The 22,097-nt window shown below is 39.1% G+C and overlaps 2 protein-coding genes across 29 annotated transcripts in view; both read left to right on the forward strand.

The window, feature by feature from the left end:
* The window catches only part of Ccdc196 (coiled-coil domain containing 196), a 132,890-nt gene that overhangs the window by 39,513 nt on the left and 71,280 nt on the right, over window positions 1-22,097 (forward strand). The gene's annotated exons all lie outside the window — the stretch shown is intronic.
* The window catches only part of Gphn (gephyrin), a 532,330-nt gene continuing 512,452 nt past the window's right edge, over window positions 2,220-22,097 (forward strand). For 16 of the 28 annotated variants that reach the window (XM_087554592.1, XM_087554602.1, XM_087554605.1 and 13 more), the window contains exon 1: window positions 2,220-2,339. Coding sequence is in view for 21 of the 28 variants with exons in the window: in XM_087554593.1 (XP_087410719.1) it covers window positions 2,276-2,339 (64 nt within the window). In the remaining 7 variants the exon portion in view is untranslated. The remainder of the gene's footprint in view (window positions 2,340-22,097) is intronic. The other 12 variants (NM_001434131.1, NM_001434120.1, NM_001434127.1 and 9 more) reach the window with 1 other exon arrangement.

Raw genomic sequence — 22,097 nt, forward strand, 5'->3', positions numbered from 1 at the left:
TAAGTCAAGTTTTTATTGTATAAATTTTAATTGTTACAGCTTATGGAATTGGGGAAAGGAATATATATATATATATATATATTGAGCAAAATAATTAGAAGACAAGCATCTACAATTGTCTAATTTCAGTATTTTTCAGTAATTTTAGTACTAATATTTAGTAAAAATATAATAATCTATGTAATCTTAAGATTTATTTCATATTCACCCTATACAACATAATTTTAATGAATTAGAGATGTAGTTCAGTAGTAGATTGCTTGCTTTGTGTGAAGAAAATGAAATTCACCATTACTACTATTATAGATGCAGAAAAGTCCTCTGTTCTGTTATTGATTTGTGAAAGTGCTAGTTATTTTCATATGAAAAATTATAAAATATTCTAAGTTGGAAGACATGCCCATTTAATCTGTTAACCTTTAAAGTAAGTTTGAAGGAATCTTCGAGTGGGCAGGTTTAGAAGTTCTAAATACTAAGAAACTTTTCCAATCATATAGAACCACATAGAATAGAATAGGCTTGAAAGCTTATGATGTAATCAACAATTTTATTTCATCTTTAGTTTGAGATAAATGATACATTTGGGCATACTTTCTCACTAATCTCCTTCTTTTGAAACCAGTTAGGACTTCTTTTGCCACCAAGATCTTTGGTAGTAATTATGGGAGGTGAGCTCATGATTTGGCTTAAGAATTAAATCCACTGTCAGGAATACTAGCTACATATCTTCAAAAACGAATTATTTTATCCTTCCTCACTTCCATCCATTATTTCTTTTGTACTCTATTAAAGACACAATGTGAATCTTTAGTGAATAGGATGATAATGCTATGTTCTAACCAGAACAATACAAACTCCATTAACCACGTAACAGATTTTTTTTTAGACAAACTGCAGATTACTAGACATTTTTGATACTTTTTTGTTTTGCTTTTAGGTTTTACTATGATGAATAAATGAGAAAACACATATACACACATAAAAAATAATTACAGAGCCAGAAAAGGGTATTTAGTAAACCTACACAAAATAGTTAAGAGGTGGTTAATAACACTTTATAAAAAAAGACACGGAACTATACCACATTTTCACAGTAATTTCATATTCCAAAAATACTGAAATGAAGTTTAAATCACAGGGCAACTGATTGTGGTTCAGCGTGTATGGCACTTGCTCTTATTCTAAATAGATGGACACTTCTCACCAAAAAAGCAGAGGTCGTGGCTAGGAAGCTTAGGGCCACAACTAGGGGACGACAGAGAGAGAAGTCAGCTATCTCCACACCATGTCCCTTGCTGCAGACGCCTAAGCTTCATCTGCGAGTAGGTTGTCTGGTAGGCTGTCTCTGAGAGGGGCGAAAGCGGAGTCAGATCGAAATCCTGTCAGGGATAGCTGACTGCGGGTCACAGATCGGGCGGCAAGGGGTAACCTGTCTCTGCCCGAGAGGAGAACTCCTGTCACAGTGGGTTCCGTTCTGCCACCCATGCAGCTTCCTAAGCCACCTCTAGGTTCTCCCGCGCCTTCAGAGGAGCTGAGCCCACCTCGCTGTCGTACTGGGTCCGGAGTGGCTCCACCGCGGGCAGAGCCGGCCTGAGGCGGCGGATAACTGACGAGGCTGCAGGCTCGGCGGGGGATTGCTTCTGTCTGGGGCCCGCCGAGGCTGCGTTCGTGCCTCGCGCGCACCCGCACCGCGTCCGCCCAGCCAATCCCGCGCTACTCGCGCGCCCAGGAACGTTCCTCAGTCCCACTCAGGCTGGGCCGGCTCCTTCCCGCTCCCCGCACTCTGCAGCCGAGCTCGCACTCCTCCCCTCACTCTCCACGAGTTGCACGCCTCGGGGTGTAGCTCCGCCCCTGTCCCCGAGTCCGCCCCCGCAACCTCCAGAGCGTGTGCTCCCTTTCCCCCTCAGTCTCTTGCCATCCAGGCGTCTCGGGTCTCACTCGGCAGAGCCTCTGGGTCTCGCCGGCCTTGCCCCGCCGCCTCCGCGTTCGGTCTTCCGCGAGGCCGCCGTTTCTCCCACCTTAGAATCGCTTCTTCCCGGCCGGACTCGGGGTCGCGCGGCCCGACTCCGCCCCCTCCGCGGACCCGCGCGCTCCTGGCGCGGCCTCTCTCCCCCCACGCAGGCCACTGGGCGCTCGGCCCCCTCCTTCCCGCTCGCCTCGCGCTCCCCGGGCGCCCTCGTTCTCGCGCTCTCCAAGGCAAGCGCGCTCCCGGCCGGCGCGCTCCGGGCTCCGGCTTCTCCCGGCTCCTGTCAGTGCGGTGATTGCGCTGGGAAACATGGCGACCGAGGGAATGATCCTCACAAACCACGACCATCAAATCCGTGTCGGAGTCCTCACAGGTAACCGGGGGAGGAGGTCTGGGGGCTGCAACGGCCACTGTCCTCGACTTGCCGGAGGTTTCTCTCCCGCGGTGGTGCTTCTCTGCGGCCTCGGGAAGAGGGCAGGCTGAGGAGGGGGATCGGGGGGTGTATTTTACAACCTCCGAGAGCTGCCGGGGATTCGGGTGTTCCCGTGTGCTCCCCGGGGATCTGGGGCAGGCCCTGTGGGGTGTCAGGCCCCCGAGCTCTAGCAGCCAAAGTCTCTGGCCCCCGGGGACCGAGGGGCCGGTGCGGCGGGCGCTGCGGGGCTCCTCGCTGCCGGTGCGGGCGGCGGGATCCCGGCTCCGCAGTCTGAAGCATGCTGCTCCGGGTTGGCCGGGCGCCTCTTCCACTAAAGCTCTTCCGAGAGGGGGGAATCCCATCTCCACCCCCTTTTCTCCCCTCCCCCCACCCGGCGGCCCCATGGCACCTGCCTGACAGAACTCGGGGTACGGCATGCGAACTCTGCTCCGCCTCTGCTGCCCCTTCGCTGGCCGGGTGTCCCCTCAGCAGACGACGGGACACTCCTCACCTCCCCCGGGAGCCTGGTGATAGGCTCTAGTCCCGACCCCGGAAAGTGCCTTCTTTTCTGCCTTTCCTAGCAGAGGGCCCTCCCTCTGTGTCTGCCTCTTCTCAGCGAGCACCGGCGGCTTCTCGTGGCCCGGAGATCCAGCCTTTTCTTTTCTTTTTTCCTTAAGAAGGAAGGATTCCCCCTTTCGGATTCTTTTCTCCCCCTCCCTTTGGAAACCCCCCATTTCTCACTCCCCGGTGGATGGTCCGGAGGCTGGTGAGGAGCGCACTTTTCCCGGGTCGCGTTTCCCTCCCTCGCGGAAGTCGTGTGTGCTCTGCATGTCTGATTCCATTGCGTTGTATTTGGGTGATATCCCTGGGTTTGGAGATAGGCAGTTGCTGCAGGGCACGACTTCCAAGATGAATAGCAAGCCTATTTTGTAGGGGTTTCGGCTGTGGTTCTGTACTTGGCATGGTTCAAGTGTAATTGAATGGAGAAGCGGGGGTTAAAGAATTATATTTGGAGTCTGAGGCTTACTGTGGAGTAAAGGAAATCCACGACTTGGTGATGTGATTTCGGAAAAAGAAGCTATGTAGAAGGGAATCCTGGTGTCTTCCCTACTTCATTTAAATTTTTTTTCTTGTAGAATTCTGACAGGTTGAGATGATGCCCGGGAAGGAACTAAATTGAATGAAACTGGCTTTTATTTTAAAGTAGAAACAAATCTTTGATTCTGCCAGTAGATACCGACCACAATGCTTAATTTAGCTGCTGACTTTTATGAAAAGAGGATACCCCTGGTCTTGTTCCCCCTTTTTAGTAACTGGGTTTCCTTTCTATGATGCATACTTGCAGATGTTAAGAGCAGTTTATTGAATTTTTCCCAATCAAATCCTCTGGAGTAAAGAAACTAATCTAAATCATGTGCAGGGGAGGACGCCCCCCCATCAGAATATGCAGATGGTGTGCATCTTTTCCTGCTGAAACTGTTTCCTTGTATGAAAACTCAGTTGTAGCTTACAATTCTTAGATTTGATCTTGCTGATTTTGAAAGAATCTGACAGTGTGATGTAAGTGTGTATACCCTTTACCAACTGTTAACTTTTAATTGGCCATGCTTTTTGAAAATTAATAAAGTGTAAGTGAAATTTTAGAGAAACAAAAATAGGTTAGCTGTCAATAGAAATTGAAAGGTGCTAGATGTTAAATTTTAAACTGAAGGGTTTGTGTTGAAAGAGCGTGTTTTGTTGACTCTTCCCATGTATTTTTACTTAGTTAATTATCTTATTTTGGTCAAGTGACAGTACATAGGTGCAGAATGGTTCAAAAGATACAGGCCTTGTCTATGCTCTGATAGGGATAACACTGATAAGTGATCAGTTAAAAAATGCATCATTACTGTATAAAAGTTGTCTAAATATATTGCCTGTGAATTTTGGGCATAGATGCTAAAAGAGAAGCAGGGTGTTCAAATTGATTAAAGTGGAAAAGTGATTACCCGAAAGAAAATTTTAGAACATTTAATAGGGTCAAGAAGAAACTGGCAGTTTAAAGGGGAGTTGAAAGTCAGTAGCAGCAACCTTATAAATAAATATGTGATAGAAGATGAGGCTCTTGAGCAGAATAAAAATGCAGCATAAAGGCCTTGAAAAGCCCAGGTGAAGAGGTAGGTGGCATAATGTCAGGGAGAGAAGATAAGGTTAGCAGTGGAGTTAAAGACAGTTTAGAGGAGCAGTCTTATGAGAATGAAATACAGCAGTCTGGGAGGAAAAGTCTAAGGCCAGCCATACCAGTGGTGTAGCTGAAGAGTGAAAAGAAGCTGCAGATTTAGATGAAATGTTAACAGGACAATAGAGTTAATGCTAAAATGGACATTTGAAATCAGAAGTAGCTCTGGGGACTTTTCTTGAGGAGTTACTGATATAAGTGCAATATTGCTTGAAATGATAGAACCTAAAAGCATGGAGAAAAATGAGTAGAAACAGCACTAACTTCCAATCTATGAGTAGTTGATTTTATTATAAACAGCTTAATTCAATGGATTGACATTCCATGTGATCTTGAACAGTGGGAAAAACAATCCTCTGAAAGTGAAGTTATGTCATTTAAGTTCTGGGATTTTAGAACAGTTTTACTTTAAATGATTTTTTCCCCCTGAATTTTAGAGTAAATTAAAACGCTACACTTGAAACTGATTCTTTCAAGTTATAAGTTCTCCCTCCCTCTTTCTCTCCCCTCCTCTTTCCCCCTCCTTCCCTCCTTCCTTCCTTCCCCTCCCCTTCCCCTGCCCCTTCCTCCCTCCCTCCCCCTCCCCCCTTTAGACAAGGCTCTGTAGTCCAAGCTATCCTTGAACTCTTTTTCCTGCCATCTTAACTTCTTTTCTCAAGTACTGGATTATGGGTGTGCCATCATATCCAGCTAGTTTATGACTTTCTATTTTATTTTCTTTTTCATTTGTTATTATTTGTTTTGTTTTCAAGACGGGGGTTTCTCTGTGTAGCCCTGACTGCCCTGGAACTCCATCTGTAGACCAGGCTAGTCTTGAACTGTAGACCAGCTTGTTTTTGCCTCCCGTGAGTGCTGGAGTTAAAGGTGTGCACCACTATGGTCCTGGCAGTTTATAGCTTTCGTAAAGGTAGAAGGAATGATTTAAGAAAATGTTCTGGTGCTGGACATGATGGTATATGTCCATAACAGCTCTGGTCAGACTGAGGTCAATCAAGGATCTCAATTTCAAGGCTGGAGTAGGAAAAAAAAAAGTCTCCTAGCATGTTTCACAATAGTAATTTTAAGTGTTTTGTCTAAATCTGTGTAGTAGGAAATGTGGAATGTGGTCTACCCCTGTAAACACTTTATAGTGTGCCTGAATAATACTCTATTGTTCCTTCTAAAGTTTTTGTTTTGTTTTGTCTTTTTTGGTGTGAAAGGAAGTCACCAAGTGACTACTGGGAATTGAACTCAGGACCTCTGAAAGAGCAGTCAGTGCTCTTAACTGCTGAGCCATCACTTGTTGCCAGTTGAAAGATAGTATTTGTTCTTTGAAGCCTTCCATTCCCTTCCATTCCAGTGTTTTTCTGATCTTCATTTCAGTTACAAATTTAACAAATATAGTATAGTCTGCATCTTATTGTATGAATTAACTTTTTTGGAATTGTAAAAGAAAAGGAAATATTTAGCAATGGAATTTTTTTTTTTTGGCTTGACTAACTTGAATCACTTAGGATTTAAAACTCAGCTTGTGATAAAGTAATGCTGTTATTTTAGTTATACTGCTTCTTTATCAGGAAAATAAGAATATATATGCAGTATATATATGAAACTAGATTGAACATCTTCTAATTTTATTTGTTTGCATGTGGTGTGATAGAGAATGTGTGGAGGTCAGAACTTTCCAAAGCCAGTTCTCTGTTTCTACCATGTGAATCTTGGTGACCAAATTCAGGTTGCCAGGCTTCTCAGAAACAACTTTACCCACCAAACCCTTCTCTAGCCCTACATTGAAACATTTCATGTTGAAGATTATATACCTCTAAGAATAAATATATTACTTGTCATTATTTAGTGTAGATTTGTAGGAAAGGAAAATTATATAGTTTTTGTGACCTAAGTCTAGCATTTTAATAATATTCCCTTTTCTAATGTTTTCTAATTATGTTACTATTTATAGCAGAGACTAGTGATAATTTGATAACGATTAATATAAGACAGGTAAAAAAATACCTCTTACCACAAAACTAGAGATGCAGGGCAGATGTAGAATATTTTTAACATCTTTAGTAGTATTTATACTAGGAGTCTTAGTAATTATATAGCAGACAGTATATTCTGTATGTGTCATGTTTTACACGCTCTTTCCTATTTTGAAAGAAGCTGTTTATCAAGTCAGTAAGTACTTTATTACTTTAAAACCTCTATAGCAATATTGCCAGGGAGATAATGAATGCACGCAACAGTAGAGATCATGTTCTAGTGTGGATTCTGTATGTTAGTAGGTAACTCTGATAATGTTTGTTACCAAAGTACCAAAAAAAAAAGTTCATTACTTAAATTTTGACTAAGAGTAGTTAGTACATGTTAGAAAAAGATGAACACTATTTTTTTTTTGCGTGAACGAATTCTTTCTTTAAATGTTATGATGGATCCTTTCTATATGACCTAAGTTGGTCTTGAACTTGATTTCTCTTGCCTCTGAACTGGAGTATTATAATTATAGATGTTTACCACCATATGTGGCTAGGATGAAACATTTTTCCTCGAATAATTATAAACTTCTATATTAAATTGTAGATTCAAAATTACTAAGAGATGTTTGAAACAAATGTAAGAGTAGCAGTAGAAATTAAATAAAAGCTAGAGCATAAAGATAGTATAGTTATGTGAACATTTAGTGTTTCAGTCATTTAGAAATAATTATTTAGAATATTAAACAAAACACTAAATTGTCAGCTGAGGAGATGCTACTCTTTAACTCTGGGGTTGTCCAAACTTTTTTTTTTTTTCAAAGTCATAAATACTATTCCTTCTCCCCTACCCGACTCTCTTTCTGTTCTGTAGATTGAACCAGGGGATATTTGCAATCCAGGAAAGCACAACCACTGAGCTGCACTCCCAGCTGTATTATTTTCTGAAAGCCCTTTGGTTGTTAATGATATATAAAAGCATCTTTATTTTAAGAATAATGTCATTAAAAACCTGAATTCTATGTAAGAAATTGTGTGTTATGGCAATTTTGCCTTTTGTGAATAGAATTAGAATTACAAAGAAGTTTACTTCTCAACTATGTTGTTTCATGAATTCATAGATGTAAGCACTATTTAGAGAAAATGAGTGATTTATTCAATAAAGAAAAAAGCTGCTAGCCTTGCCGTACCTGATGAGGCTTCTGATCCTCTTGCTTCCACTTTCCCAGTGATGGGATTATAGGTATGTGTTACTATGCCTGATTTTATGAAGTACTAGGTTTACACCCAGGGCTTTGTTCATGCTAGACAAGCACTCTATCAATTAAGCCTCATCCCAGCTTCCAATTTTACTTCTAATCAACTTAATACTAACATTACTTGCCAAGAACTATGTTATTAGTTGATATATAGCAAGTTTCAACTATATTAGAAACACATATGAGGGCTGGAGAGATAGCTGATTGGTTAAGAGCCCTGGCTATTCTTGTAGGAGGACCTGGCTTTGGTTTCCAGCAATCAGTTGAAAGTTCACCCTGTCTGAAACTCTGACTTCCTTCAGCACCAAGCATGCATGTGGTAAATGAACATCCATGCAAGCAAAACACTGATACATACAAAATGAAAATAAGTTAAACATTTGACTACATGACTTCAGAGAATGCAGAAGAAAGTCAACAGTATGTTACCTGGGAAGAAGTGATGAATAAGGGACTATTTTTACTATTTTTACTCTTGCTAGTGATAGATTGCTGAATAAGTTGAATAGGGTACTTTTTTGGAAGTCAGTTAAGTAGATAAAATATATACTTTGCTTCTGTAAATAGGATTGAAGAACAATGAAATATATTTGGAATTTGAGGTGTTAAATAAAGAAATCTTAGAAAAAGAAAGCAGTGCAGTGCAGTCTTCTTCCTTTGGACCTGGGCTGAGGAAAAAAAAAACTAAGAAAGAAGAAAATATTACTTTATCTGGTTAAATGATAATTAAAGCAATTTTTGAGTGATCTCGAAAAGTAATATTGTGAAACAGAAATTCTTTCCAGGATGTTTAATGAATTAATAAGTTAATTTGTGTTTAACTGATTAAATAGAACTTTATGAAAATTTCATAACTTAACTCCAATAACTTTCATAGTAGTTTACAAGTATTTATATGTGCTGAAAGAGAAGTAAATCTATTATACTTGAGACAATTGCTACTTTGAAAAAGGAGTTAGAAAAGGAGATGTAAAAAATTATTACCATAGTTTTGGGGTGCATGGCATTGTATCAGGGGATAATCTGACTCTTAAAGAGTCTAAGCTGTGTGGAAAAACAATATTTTTGCAGTGTCAATTATATTTGATCATTTGTAAATGGGTGGGAAGAACCCATTAAAATAAGCATAAGTAAATCAGGCATAGAGTGTGGAGTATTTGTGTGCTTTTAAAGTAAGATCTGAAACATCAAAGAAATTTAAAGAGAACATATTATTTGATTCCCAGTATATTTTAAAAATTATTTTTATTTGTGTATATGTGTATGTGCGTGACTCCTTGTCTGTATGTGTACTGTGTATATTTAGTTGCTTAGGGAGGGGAGAAGTGGTCTTTGGATCCATTGGAGCTGAAGTTATAGATGGTTGTCAGCTATCTGATATGGGTGCTGGGAACTGATCCATGGATCCTCCAAAAGAACTACAAGTGTTTTAACTGCTGAGCCATTTTTTCCAGCTCCTTCCTATTCTGAGATTTTAAACTTTTTTCTGGTATTAGATATAGATCTTCCAACATTTTACAACACCATGCTCTTTACATTTTTATCAAAGTATTCTAATACTTTTTTCTTTCTTTCTTTCTTTCTTTCTTTCTTTCTTTCTTTCTTTCTTTCTTTCTTTCTTTCTTTCTTTCTTCCTGTCTGTCTGTCTGTCTGTCCATCTATCTTTATATATATGTATGTATATTTAATTTCTGTGATTTTATTGTCATAAAGTCTGCTTGGGAATGTGGAGTAACATGCATAAGAATTAGTTTATTCACTTTACAGCCTAATCACTGCCCCCCTCCTTCTGGACCTACCCTCACACAGTACCTCTCCCTATCCCCCTCCCCTTCTCCTCTGAGAGGAGGGAGATCCCCCTCACCCCCAGTTATCACCCCATCCTGACACATCAAGTCTCTGCTGGTCTAGGCACAGCCTTTCCCACTGAGTCCAGACAAGCTGGCTTAGTCACAGGCATGGGATCCATTGGCAGACAACAGATTTATGGACTACCCCTTGTTCCAGTTGTTGGGGGACCAACATGAAGACTGAGCTGAACATCTGCTACATATGCGTGGGATGTAGGGGCTGGGGAGCACTAGGTCTAGCCCATGTATGTTCTTTGGTTGGTGGTTCAGTCTCTGGGAGCCAAGGGTCCGGGTTAGTTGACTCTGTAGGAAAGGGAGTCCCTTTCCCCTCCAAGTCCTTCAATTCTTCCTCTAACTGTTCCATAAGACTCCCTAAATTCCATCCAGATGTTTGGCTGTAGGTCTCTGCATCTGTTTCAGTCAGCTGCTGGGTGGAGCCTCTTAGAGGACTGTTATGCTAGGCTCATGTCTGCAAGCATAACAGTATCATTAATAGTGTCGCGGATTAGTTCTTGCCCATGGGCTGGGTCTCACATTGAGGCAGTCATTGGTTAGCTGTTCCCTCAGTCTCTGCTCCATCTTTGTCCCTTTACATCTTGTAGGCAGGACACATTTTGGGTAAAAGTTTTGTAGGTGGGTTGGTGTTCTTATCACTCCACTAGGAGTCTTGCCTGGCTACAAGAAGTACCCACTTCAGGTTCCATATCCCTCACTGCTAGAAGTTTCAGCTAAAGTCATTCCCACCCAGACTCCTTGGGGCCTTCCCCATCTCAGCTCTCCAGCACACCCTAGAGATGCCACTCCAATTTCTACTTTCCTGGCCCTCTTTCCTCTCTCTCCCCTCATTCCCGTACTCATTCTCTCTTCCACCTATTTCCTTCCCTCCATCATCCTCCTCTGACTATTTTATTCATCCTTCTAAGTGAGATTCAGGCATCTTCCCTTGGGCCTTCCTTGTTATTTAGCTTCTTTGGGTTAGACCCGTATTTTTAATCCTAAGTTTCATACCCTTAAACACATTAAATTCTTCTCTTTGTTTCTCACCACTATAAAGGAAGATTTATTCTCTAAGATAATAGAGGCTCTCAAGACAATATTTTCTCCTTTAGGAAATATAGGATATTAGATTTATTTTTCTTGTCCTTATAATTAGATTATGGGGGAAAGTAGATTATCCTTAACAATTTAAGAAAATAAAAAAGACATGTTAACATTTCTAAAATTTTATATAATTATGAATTAATGGAAAGTTCAGACTAAAATGTCTAAACTAAAAGACTAAAAACATTTTGGGGCATCAAGTCATTTTAATCTCACACTTAGCTTAAGATTCAGCTAAAACTTTATTTAATAAAATCTTCCCTAGAAATTAAACTCTTCAGTTATACGTTTCTCATTTTTCTATAAGGAAACAGTCTTACAAACATCTGTGTCCTGTAATCATATGCATTTGAGAGGCTTCCTGGTGTAGAAAAGACTTCAGAGCCAGACAAACTTGGATGTCATACTGTGGTGGTTTGAATGAGAATGTTCTTTAGGGTTTATATGTTTAAATACTTGATCCCTAGTGATAGAACTATTTGAGGATTAGAGTTTATGGCCTCATTGAAGGAAGTATGTTACCTGGGCCAGGCTTTGAAGTTTCAAAAGAGTTGGGCCATTCCCAGTATATCCTCTCCATCTCTGTTTAAGGGACAAGATGCAAACTCTCAGGTGTTCCAGCTGTCATGCCTTCTCTCCACATCATGGACTGTAACCCCTGGAAACCATATAAGCCCAGTTAAATGCTTTCCTTAGTTTTCTTGGTCATTGCGTTCTATGACAACTCTCACTAATACATATACCTTTTATTCAGGGAACTTATTTAGCCTCTCTGAATTTGTTTCCTTTTCCAGAACTACACTGGCAACATATTTCTTCTTCAATATAAACTTTTAAGAACAAAGATAATGCATGTGAAAATAGCTAGATCGTATTTCTAATCCCCTTTTATGTTGTTTTTATGTGGTTTTCTAGCAGTTTTAGGTATATACATCTTATATTATTAAAACTAAGTTTTAAAACTCTTCACGTGGGTGTTTGCATTTCTTGCTTCTTTTGTTTTATTACTTACTAATGAAATAATTACATAGAAGATAATTAAATAAAAAATTAGGTGCTGTGAAATGTATACACTACCTTAGAAAGCAGCCACCCTGCAACATTTATATAAACCAGCATTTGGCTGTTGTTATTTGACTGATAGTTCAGATAGATGGAGTTGGGGTTTTTTTTTAAATTAAAAGTTCTACATTCCTTTTAATAAAATGATATAATGCTGTGTTTTGTAACAAATTTTTAGATAGTGCTTTAGTTGTTGACCACACTGCATAATTATTTCAGATTAATGGAATTTGATGTCTCCATAAAAAGTGAACATTTGATGGGGCTGAAGAGATGACTCAGAAGTTAAGGGTACTTGCTGCTCATCAGAGGACCTGGGTTTGGTTCCCTGTACCCACATCAGGTGGTGTGCAACTATATGTAACCTTAGCTCTGGGTATTTAATGCCTTCTCCTAGTCTCTGCGGACACCCGCACACACATGATATACACAAACACATATGCATAAAGATAATTCTTTAAAAACAATCTGAAACTCATATAACAATATGGACATTTGTCAAAAGTTATGCCCCCTCTGTCACTTATAAAAGACATTTGAGCCAGTTTTTCTTTTTACCTTCAGTGTCCTTGGGTTTAAACATATGTAATTATGCTTACTGTGTAGGATTAGTATGAGAAACAAATGAAATGATATACTTATGAATTTCTGAAGCATCAGTCCTTCTGTTAAGTAATGCAGCAGTAATGAGAAATTGTCTTATAACTTCAGAGCTTGATCCTTTTTCACGTTTAGCAAGTTTTGATATTAAGATTTTAAATTTCTATACCTTGTTTACTAAGATAAGACACTGAACATGATTTTTTGCTGAATAAAGTTTAAAAGACATTTATGGGGCACTTACATGTTCTATTTATATTAAGTGCTTTGGATATGCTATTAATCTACACAACTTTTAAAAGGTACTATCTTATTCCTTTCAGACTTCCTGAATAGTAGAGAGGTTATGTAACTTGTTTAGGATTATACTAGTGGCAATATCAAGATTCAAGCATAGGTGTGGCTATGTTCTTAACAATTACGTTTTTAATCTATTCTGAAGATTTGTTAATATAAACTTCAATACCTGAATCTATAATAAATTAATTTTAGTTATGACATTTATATACATGATACTCCCTTCTTAGATCCTATCCTATTATATCCTTGGGAAGTATTAAAATATCTTTGCTAAGAATTATATATGAAATTAGACTTAAAGTGAGTGTTTAAAAAATAAATATGACCAAAATAAGTGGTTTTCTTTGTATTTGACGATTTCAGGACCATGACTAGTTGTCTTGCCTGATATTGAAATGTTAAGAAAAACAAAAGTATTTGCTAAGAAAATGACTTCAAGTACTTAGAAATTAAACTTTAAAACTTGCCTATTTTCTGTTTTTTAAGCATTAAGAAAAAGTAATTTACATGATCTTTAGACTCTTTTCGTGTAAGAATAATTGAATATCTTAGAAATAATTTGAATACCAAAAATACTATTTTTTAAATATAAAAAGATGAGACATTTCAATGATACTAGCCCCCTTCTTCATGTATTTAAAAGTTAGTGCTGCACATTTTGTTTTAATGTAAGCTTTGAAAATTGTAAGTAGGAAAGCTCAATTTTTGTCATTCTCTTAGTTTAAAACAACCTATTGCAATATCTTTTAAAAACAATTTGTTCTTTTATTTTTATGTACATCTGGTGTTTGTCCTTCATATATGCTTGTGTGAGGGTGTCAGATCCTCTGGAATTGAGTTACAAACAGTTGTGAGCTGCCATGTGGGTGCTGGGAATTGAATCCAGGTCCTCCAGAATTGCAGCCAGTGCTCTTAAACACTGAGCCGTCTCTCCAGCCCCCTATTAAAGTATCTTTATACTATAAATATGTAATAATAGATGATAAAGTATGAAATTGAATATCCACACCTTACTCCTACCAGTCTTTGTAGTGCTGCCACATTAAATTTTGCTTTTTGTCTATTCTTTATGTATTTGAATTTGTATACATTCTATCAGTATAATACATGAAAGTTTACAAATCAATGAGCAGTTGGCCATAATTAACACCTACATGTTTTATTACACTTATATAATACAATTTTTAGAGAAAGTATTAGTTTCTAAAACTCAAAAATTAAATATTTTACATAAAATTTATTTTCCCTGACACGACAGTTATTTTTTTTTTTCTTTTTTCTTTTTTTCGGAGCTGGGGACCGAACCCAGGGCCTTCCGCTTGCTAGGTAAGCGCTCTACCACTGAGCTAAATCCCCAACCCGACACGATGGTTTTTAGATTGAAGGTCCCCTTTAGATAGAGCATACAGTGTCCAGGTTTTTTTTTTCTTTTTTTTTTTAATTTCTCAATTAGCCTATTTATATCTCTTGACCCTGAGAAACATATGAATTGGCAATGCTTACTCTGTCTCCTCCTTTCCTCCTTCCTTATTTGTATGTTTAGGCCATATTTTCCTATTAGCGAAGATAGTAGTAGGTAACTTCAGTGGGAACTTAGCAAGCACAAGATACTTTCTAGAGCTGCTGCAGAGCTTTGTTAATCGGTACTGTCACCGTTTTACAACTGAGACAAGTGCAACCGAGAGTGAGTAAACTGACTTGTGCAAATTATTATGATAAAACACCAAATTCCAAGTTGAATCATATAGTTTGTTACTGGAGTGTGAGTGCTTAATATTCCCTTTTGGTCTGTACAAATGATTTCATGTAGCTCTTTAAAGATGTTCATATACAGCTTTCTTTTCAATGGCTCTATGGTATTGCATAATAGGTTATACTTTATTTAGTGAGTACCCAACTTGTGATCATTGAGGTTCTTTTTATAATCTTTCACTATGATAAATGTGAAATTCATTGTAGCATGATTTTAATTTTTTTTGCTATATAGAATTAGTTAAATAGAATTTCTTAGGTTAAAAATGTAAGAATTTTAAAATTTCTGTGGAAATTGCCAACTTGCCTTCTAAAACAGGCCATACTAATTAATAGTCTCATTCTTACTGAGTACCAGCTTTTTAATAAGTATTTTAAGGTATCTTTCTTGAGTTTTATAAATAGGTTAAAACATTGTTTTATTGCTAATGTAAGATATTGAACTTAAAAGTTAGCTTTGGTGTAAAGGGGAACATGATTTAAATAACATAGAGCATAGAGGAGGTGCTGACTTTTAAGTACTTAAATCAAGTGATCTTGGAATTATGTAATCATGTATCCTTTATTTCGTGGTCTGTTTTTGACTGTTACAGGTTATCTTACATTCAAAATTGGGAAGAGTGGTGCAGTTTGAGAAGTTACAGTAATGGGCAATTTTCAAGTTTTCATCTTCCTAACTAGAGAGTGTATAGGAAAGTTGTCCTTCTCAAGATATTTTTACATGTAATACTGAGTCCTTTTGGGTCTGTCATTGCCAGAGTTGAGGACTTTTATTGGTCCCAATTCTGTATCATATATCATATCATATCCTTGGCAGAGAGATATTAAGTAGCTAGCTTTACCAGACTTACATTGTCTTAGGGTTTTATTGCTGTAAAGAGACACCACGACCATAGTAATTCTTATAAAGAACAACATTTAATTGGGTCTGGCTTACAGTTTCAGAGGTTTAGTTAATTACCATTGCAGGAAACATGGCAGCATTCAGGCGGACATGGTACTGGAGAAGTTGAGAGTTCTATCTCTTGATCCGCAGGCAGGAATCTGTCTGCCACACTAGGTGTAGCTTGAGCATATAAGATCTCAAAGTCTGCCCCCACAGTGATACACTTCCTCCAACCAAGCCACACCTCCTAATAGTGCCATTCCCTATGGACCAAGCATTCAAAACATGAGTCGGTGTAAGCCATGCCTATTCAAACCACCATACACAGGAATTTATAGGAGAAGAACTTTTAATGATTTAATTTTAATAATTTATTTACAATAATAAATTCCATAAATAAACTGTATCTTGAACTGTACTTGTTGGAGTTGAATAAAAGTGACTGATCGTAAGAAAAAATAATATGCATAAAAGATAATAGATGTTTTCATATTATATCAGGTGCAAAAGAGAATAAAATTTCGAGCATATTTTTGTAGAAAAGTTTGTAATCATTAACAAAGGTTAATATGGGTTTTGGATTTTCCAGTTTTCTTTTGCAAATGGGTTTATGATGTACTAATCTAAAAATTGTCAATTATGCATCATCATAAAACATTCATTACTTTCTTATTCTTACTGCCACTTGAAAGTGGGTCATGTATAATACATGATAGATTCATAGATGAATAATGGAGATTTTCCACTTATATAATATAATAGAAACTTTTAAGCAGTTAAATATCGACATACCTAGTTTTATCATTCTGTTATTTTCCTGACCACAACTAATGTATTACTTTGACTTTAGTTGCATTTGTTAGCAAATAATCCAACTAGTTATAAAGTACTAAATACTTATAAAGCTTAAGCATGAGAATTTGATTATGTGGTTGGTGTACATTGTGTGCATGTCATGTACATGTATGCATTCATGCATGTGTGTGGAGATCGGAAAACGACCTCAGATGTTCTTCTGGTGCCACTCACTTTTTCTTTGCAACAAGTAGACTGACCAGCGAGCCACAAGGGCTCCTTCTGTCTCTGTTTTCCCTAATCCTGGGATTATAAGTATGTCCTATCACACCTGGCTATGTTTTTTTCCTGAATCAAAATGTATATGTATTTCTTTTTCAAAGTTATTTTTCTATTTTATTAAGTGCATGTGTTCATTTACAATGTCATACATGTATGTAATGTGTTCTGACCATTCCTGTGCCAAACCCCCACCCCTTTTTTTTACTTTTATTTTTACAATCCAGTCATTTGCCCCCTCCCAGTCTGCCATCCCACAGTTTTTCATCCCATTCCTCCACTCTGTCTCCAAGAAGATGTCTCCCCAACCTTACCAGGCCTCCTGCTCCTTGGGGCTTCAGGTTTCTCGATGATTAGGTGCATCTTTTCCCACTGAGACCAGACCAGGCGTTCCTCTGCTGTCTATATATCAGGGGCCTCGGACCAGCTCTAGCTCCTGTATGCTGCCTGGTTGGTAGTTCAGTATCTGAGCGATCTCAGGGGTCCAAGTTAGTTGAGACTGCTGGTCTTCCTATGGGGTTGCCTTTTTCCTCAGCTTCTTCCAGCCTTCCCCCAATTCAACCACAGGGTCCTGACTTCAGTCCAGTGGTTGGGTGTAAGTATTTGTGTCAGTCTCCATCAGCTGCTGGTAGTTGCCTCGCAGAGGATCACCATGCTAGGCTCCTGTCTGTAAGCACACCATAGCATCATGTCAGGCCTTGGAGTCTCCCCTTAAGATGGATCCCAAGTTGGGCTGCTCACTGGACCTCTTTTTCCTCAGTTTCTTCTCCATTTTTGTCCCTGCAGTTCTTTTAGACAAGAACAATTCATCTAAGGTCTCTCACTCCCTTTGAGTCCTGAAAGTCTTCATACTTTCTAGATAGGCCCTTCCAAACCCCGCCCCCCTCTCCCCACCACCAGGTTGCATATTGCCATTCTTTCTGCTGGCCATCAGGGTTTCTCTTCTGTCTCTCCTCCCAACCCTACCTATACCTAATCATGTTCCCCCTTTTCCCTCGCCTGTCTTATCTCATCCCATTCCATCCCATTTCTTCCTTTTTTCCTCTCTCTCTCTCTCTCTCTCTCTCTCTCTCTCTCTCTCTTTCTTTCTTTCTTTCTTTCTTCACTCCAGATTTTATTCCCCTCCTGGTCCACCCCCCTGATAGTTCCACATCCCATACCTCCTCTCCACCCCCCATTGCCCGTGTCTCCACAAGGATGTCCCCACCCCACCCACCCCACCAGACCTCTCTAAACTTCTGGGACCTCCAGTCTCTCGAGGATTAGGTGCATCTTCTCTGACTGAACCCAGACTCAGGAGTCCTCTGCTATATATGTGTTGGAGGCCTCATCTCAGCTGGTGTATGCTGCCTGGCTGGTGATCCAGAGTTTGAGGTGCCCCCGTACAGGGTTGACCTCCTCCTCAGCTTCCTCCAGCTTTTCCCTACTAAAACCAGAGGGGTTAGCAGCTTCTGTTCATTGATTGGGTGTACATATCTGCATCTGACTCTTTCAGCTGCTTGTTGGGTCTTTTGGAGGGCAGTCATGATAGGTCCCTTTTTGTGAGTGCCCCATAGCCTCAGTAATGGTGTCAGGTCTTGGGGCCTCCCCTTGAGCTAGATCCACTTTGGGTCTGTTGCTGGACCTTCTTTTCCTCAGGCTCCTCTCCATTTCCTTCCCTGCATTTCTTTCAGACAAGAATTATGGGTCAGAGCTTTGACTGTGGAATAGCAACTCCATTCCTCACTTGATGCCCTGTCTTTCTTCTGGAGGTGGGTTCACTAAGTTTTCTTTCCCCACTGTAAGGCCTTTCATCTATGGTTACCCCCTTTGAGTCCTGAGAGTCTTTCACTTCCCAGGTCTCTGGTACATTCTAGAGGGTCCTCCCAACCTCCTTCCTCCTGAGGTCTCCTGTTTCCATTCTTTTTCCTGGCCCTCAGGGCTTCAGTCATTTTCCCCGACCCAATACCAGATGATGCCCCTCCTCCGCCCCATTCCCCATAGTCCCTTCCTCTCTTCCCTCTTTTGGTTGTTTTCTTCTCCCTCCCAAGTGGGACTGAGGCATCCTCAGTCGGGCCCTTCAGCTTGTTGGCCTTTTTGAGTTCTATGGACTTATCCACTTATTAGTGAGAACATACAATGAATGTCTTTTTGGGTTACCTCACTCAGGATGATATTTTCTAGTTCTGTCCATTTGCCTGCAAAACTCAGGATGTCCTTGTTCTCAATAGCTGAGTAGTATTCCATTGTGTAAATGAACCTCATTTTCTGTATCCATTCTTCTGTTGTGAGACATCTGGGTTGTTTCCAGCATCTGGGGAATCAGCATCCCTGACCTCAAAGCTCTACTACAGAGCAATAGTGTTAAAAACTGAATGGTATGGTACAGAGGCAGACAGGTTGATAAATGGAATAGAATTGAAGACCCAGAAATAAAACCATACACTTAACGCATACTTGATCTTTGACAAAGAAGCCAAAAATTTACAATGGAAAAAAGAAAGCATCTTCAATAAATGGTGCTGGTCTAACTGACTGTATGTAGAAAAATGAAAATAGACCCATATTTGTCACCTTGCACAAAGTTGAAGTCCAAGTGGATCAAGGACCTCAACATAAAACCAGATACACTGAATCTAATAAAAGAGAAAGTGGGAAAGAGTCTTGAACTCATTGGCACAGGCAGAAATTTCCTAAACAGAACTGCAATGGCTCATGCTCTAAGATCAAGAATTGATAAATGGGACCTCATGAAACTGGAAAGCTTCTGTAAGGCAAAGGGCATAGTCAATAAGACAAATCGGCATCCTACAGATTGGGAAAAATCTTCACTAACCCCACATCCACTAGAGGACTAATATCTAAAATATATAAAGAACTCAAGCAACCCAATCAAAACATGGAGTATAGAACTAAACCAAGAATTCAAAACAGGAATTCCGAATGACTGAGAAGAACCTAAAGAAATGTTCAAAGTCCTTAGTGATCAGAGAAATGCAAATCAAAATGGCCCTGAGATTCCACCTTATACCAGTCAGAATGGCTAAGATCAAAACCTCAGTTGACAACACATGTTGGTGAGGATGTGGAGAAAGAGGAACACTTCTCCATTGCTGGTGGGATTGCAAACTGGTACAACCACTCTGGAAATCAATTTGGAGGCTTCTCAGAAAATTGGAAAGAGACCTATCTAAAGACCCAGCAATACCACTCTTGGAAATATACCCAAAAGATGCCCCACCATGCCCCATGGAGACATACATGTTCCACTATGTTCACAGCGGCCTTATTTATGATAGCCTCTCTCATATCAAACTCAGCTCTTCATGTTTGATTTCCAACTCTGGTATTCACTTTTGTAAGGAAGAATTTTGCAGTCTGAGTTGTCTTGCCAGCCCACACAATAGGTATACATTGTAAGATTTGTTGTTGTTGCTGTTGTTGTTGCTTCATGACTAGGCTTGACTTCTAACTAAAATCTTCTTGTTTTAGCCCACCCAAATGCAAAGATTGCAGGCATACACCATTATGACTAGCACTTAAGTCATTTTTGCATTAAAACAGTTGCCAAATAGTGAATGATAGCATTTGCTAGACCCTTTCCCCACTTTTCTGTAAAATGCTAGACAGTAGAGCTTTTAGGCTTTGTGGATTATAACATTTCTGTCACAGCTACTTAGCTTGCCCTTGCAGAGTGAATGTAGACATAGACAAGATATAAGACTTGTCCTCTAGTAAAACATCATTTATAAACAAATGTAATAGTTCTTATATTTCTGTAAATTAACCTGTGCTTTTACTTCAAGTGCTACTGGTTAGTGTTCTGATGTACCTTGTGTCACCAGATAATCTTGGCTAACATTTGGCTCTCCTTCATATGAATTTCTACATGGCTATTGACTCATTAGTCTCATGGTAATGATGACTGGTTTCCAAGAAGGCCTGAAATTGGCACAGCTTTACTTCCATTATTCTGTTGGTTAAAATAGGCATAAGCTCAGTCCATAGTCATTGTAGGAAGAGATTGTAAAGGTGTATGAATACCTAGGGTACATGGCTAATGAGGGCATCAAATTAAGTCTCTACATGATTGCTTTTATTGCAAGTAACAATTCGAATATACTAGCTTTAGTAAAATAGAACATTTTTAAAAAAATTATTAGGTTTCTTTTTTAACAAAATGCAAATAGAACATGGGATCGTAGAATTATTGGACTTAGGGTTGGTTGAAGGTTCATTTTTGCTTTATTCTGTAAACTTCATTTTCTATCACCATAGATCTATTTCACATTAGAAAGAACAATGCCATTAACACTTGTCTAATTACTTGTGCCTTACTGCTTAAACTATTCAGAGGACTAACTTTATTTTGTGTGTTTTTGGGGGAAAATTCTGCTTCTCCTAGGTCAATCAATTTAAAGTTGTACTAAGCACAGAGACAAATTGCTGAAAAGTTAGTATCTGATGGTTATTGAATGTGTAGCCCTTAAACAGTCCACTTGTATCCTCCCTAGCCATGAATTTGTTAATGTAAAAATCATAATTTAGTAAGTCATTTCATCATTACAGACTTAGTTTGCTTCTTTATTTGATTGTCTGGACTATGTTTGGTTTATTATCTTGAACATTCATTTACACACTTTCTGTATTGAGTTAGGGTCATTGTTAGTATCTAGTATCTCACTTTACTACTATTAACATACATTCAGATAGGACGGTGATCTTAATATGCGATCGCTCATGATTTCTATGGTTGTTTTGGCTGATGTAGCTGGCTGAGTACATTCTTCCTTTGGAAAGGACTTACATGAAAGCATGTACTGTAAATGCAGAATGGAATAAGAGCTATAACAGGAGTACAAGCGACATGCTGTGGGTACAGAGGAAGGAACAATTAAGTTTGACTGAATGACTGTAGGAGGGATGACATTTAAAGAAGGTAATGTTTGAGCAAGGCCTAGAAGAATGAATAACTCATCCTTAGAAAAGAAAGGAAAAAATAATCTAGCCAAATTTCTTGGCTGCTAAATGTGTGGCACCCAAGTGTCTAGGCTAAAGTAGATGAACTTGAATATAGATTTCAGGACCTAGGGAGAAACAGTAGCAGCTAGTTATGTGGTTTTAACCATTTCACATTAGAATTATAAGAGGTAATGCTACATTTAAGCCTTAGGTGACTATATGTTAGTTTGAAATTTGAGAGTTTTAAGTTTTAATTCAAAAGTTCATTTTAAAGAGAGTTTTGGACTAGGAAAATTTTATATATACTAGCTTAAATCAAATAGGTAAAGAAACTAAGATGAAATTAAAGCGAGTAATTAATGTTACACATCTCGTTATCTTTGAGTATTGCTCATCTCCCAAAAGTTAACATGCTGTAATTTGGTCATTAGTGGAAACATATTGAAAAGTGATGGAACTTTTAAAAGTTGCATCCTGGTGTAAGAGGATTGAATCCTGACTGTTTTTGTGAAAGGAATAATGTTGGTCTTGTAAGTAGATTAGGTATCACAAGAGTAGATCAGTTCTTTTTTCTCTCTCCTTTTCTTCCTTTCTCTCCCACCCCTTTTCCTCTTTGCTCTCTCCCTACCTTCTTTTCTCCCTCCCTCTTTCCTGCCTCCCCTGTTATGACAGGTCTCACTTTGTAGCTGAAGCCAGTGTAGAACATGTATGTGGCCCAGGATGA

Source organism: Rattus norvegicus, chromosome 6 (genome assembly GCF_021556685.1).
Source record: "Rattus norvegicus strain SHRSP/BbbUtx chromosome 6, alternate assembly SHRSP_T2T, whole genome shotgun sequence".
NCBI classification, from domain to species: Eukaryota; Metazoa; Chordata; class Mammalia; order Rodentia; family Muridae; genus Rattus; species Rattus norvegicus.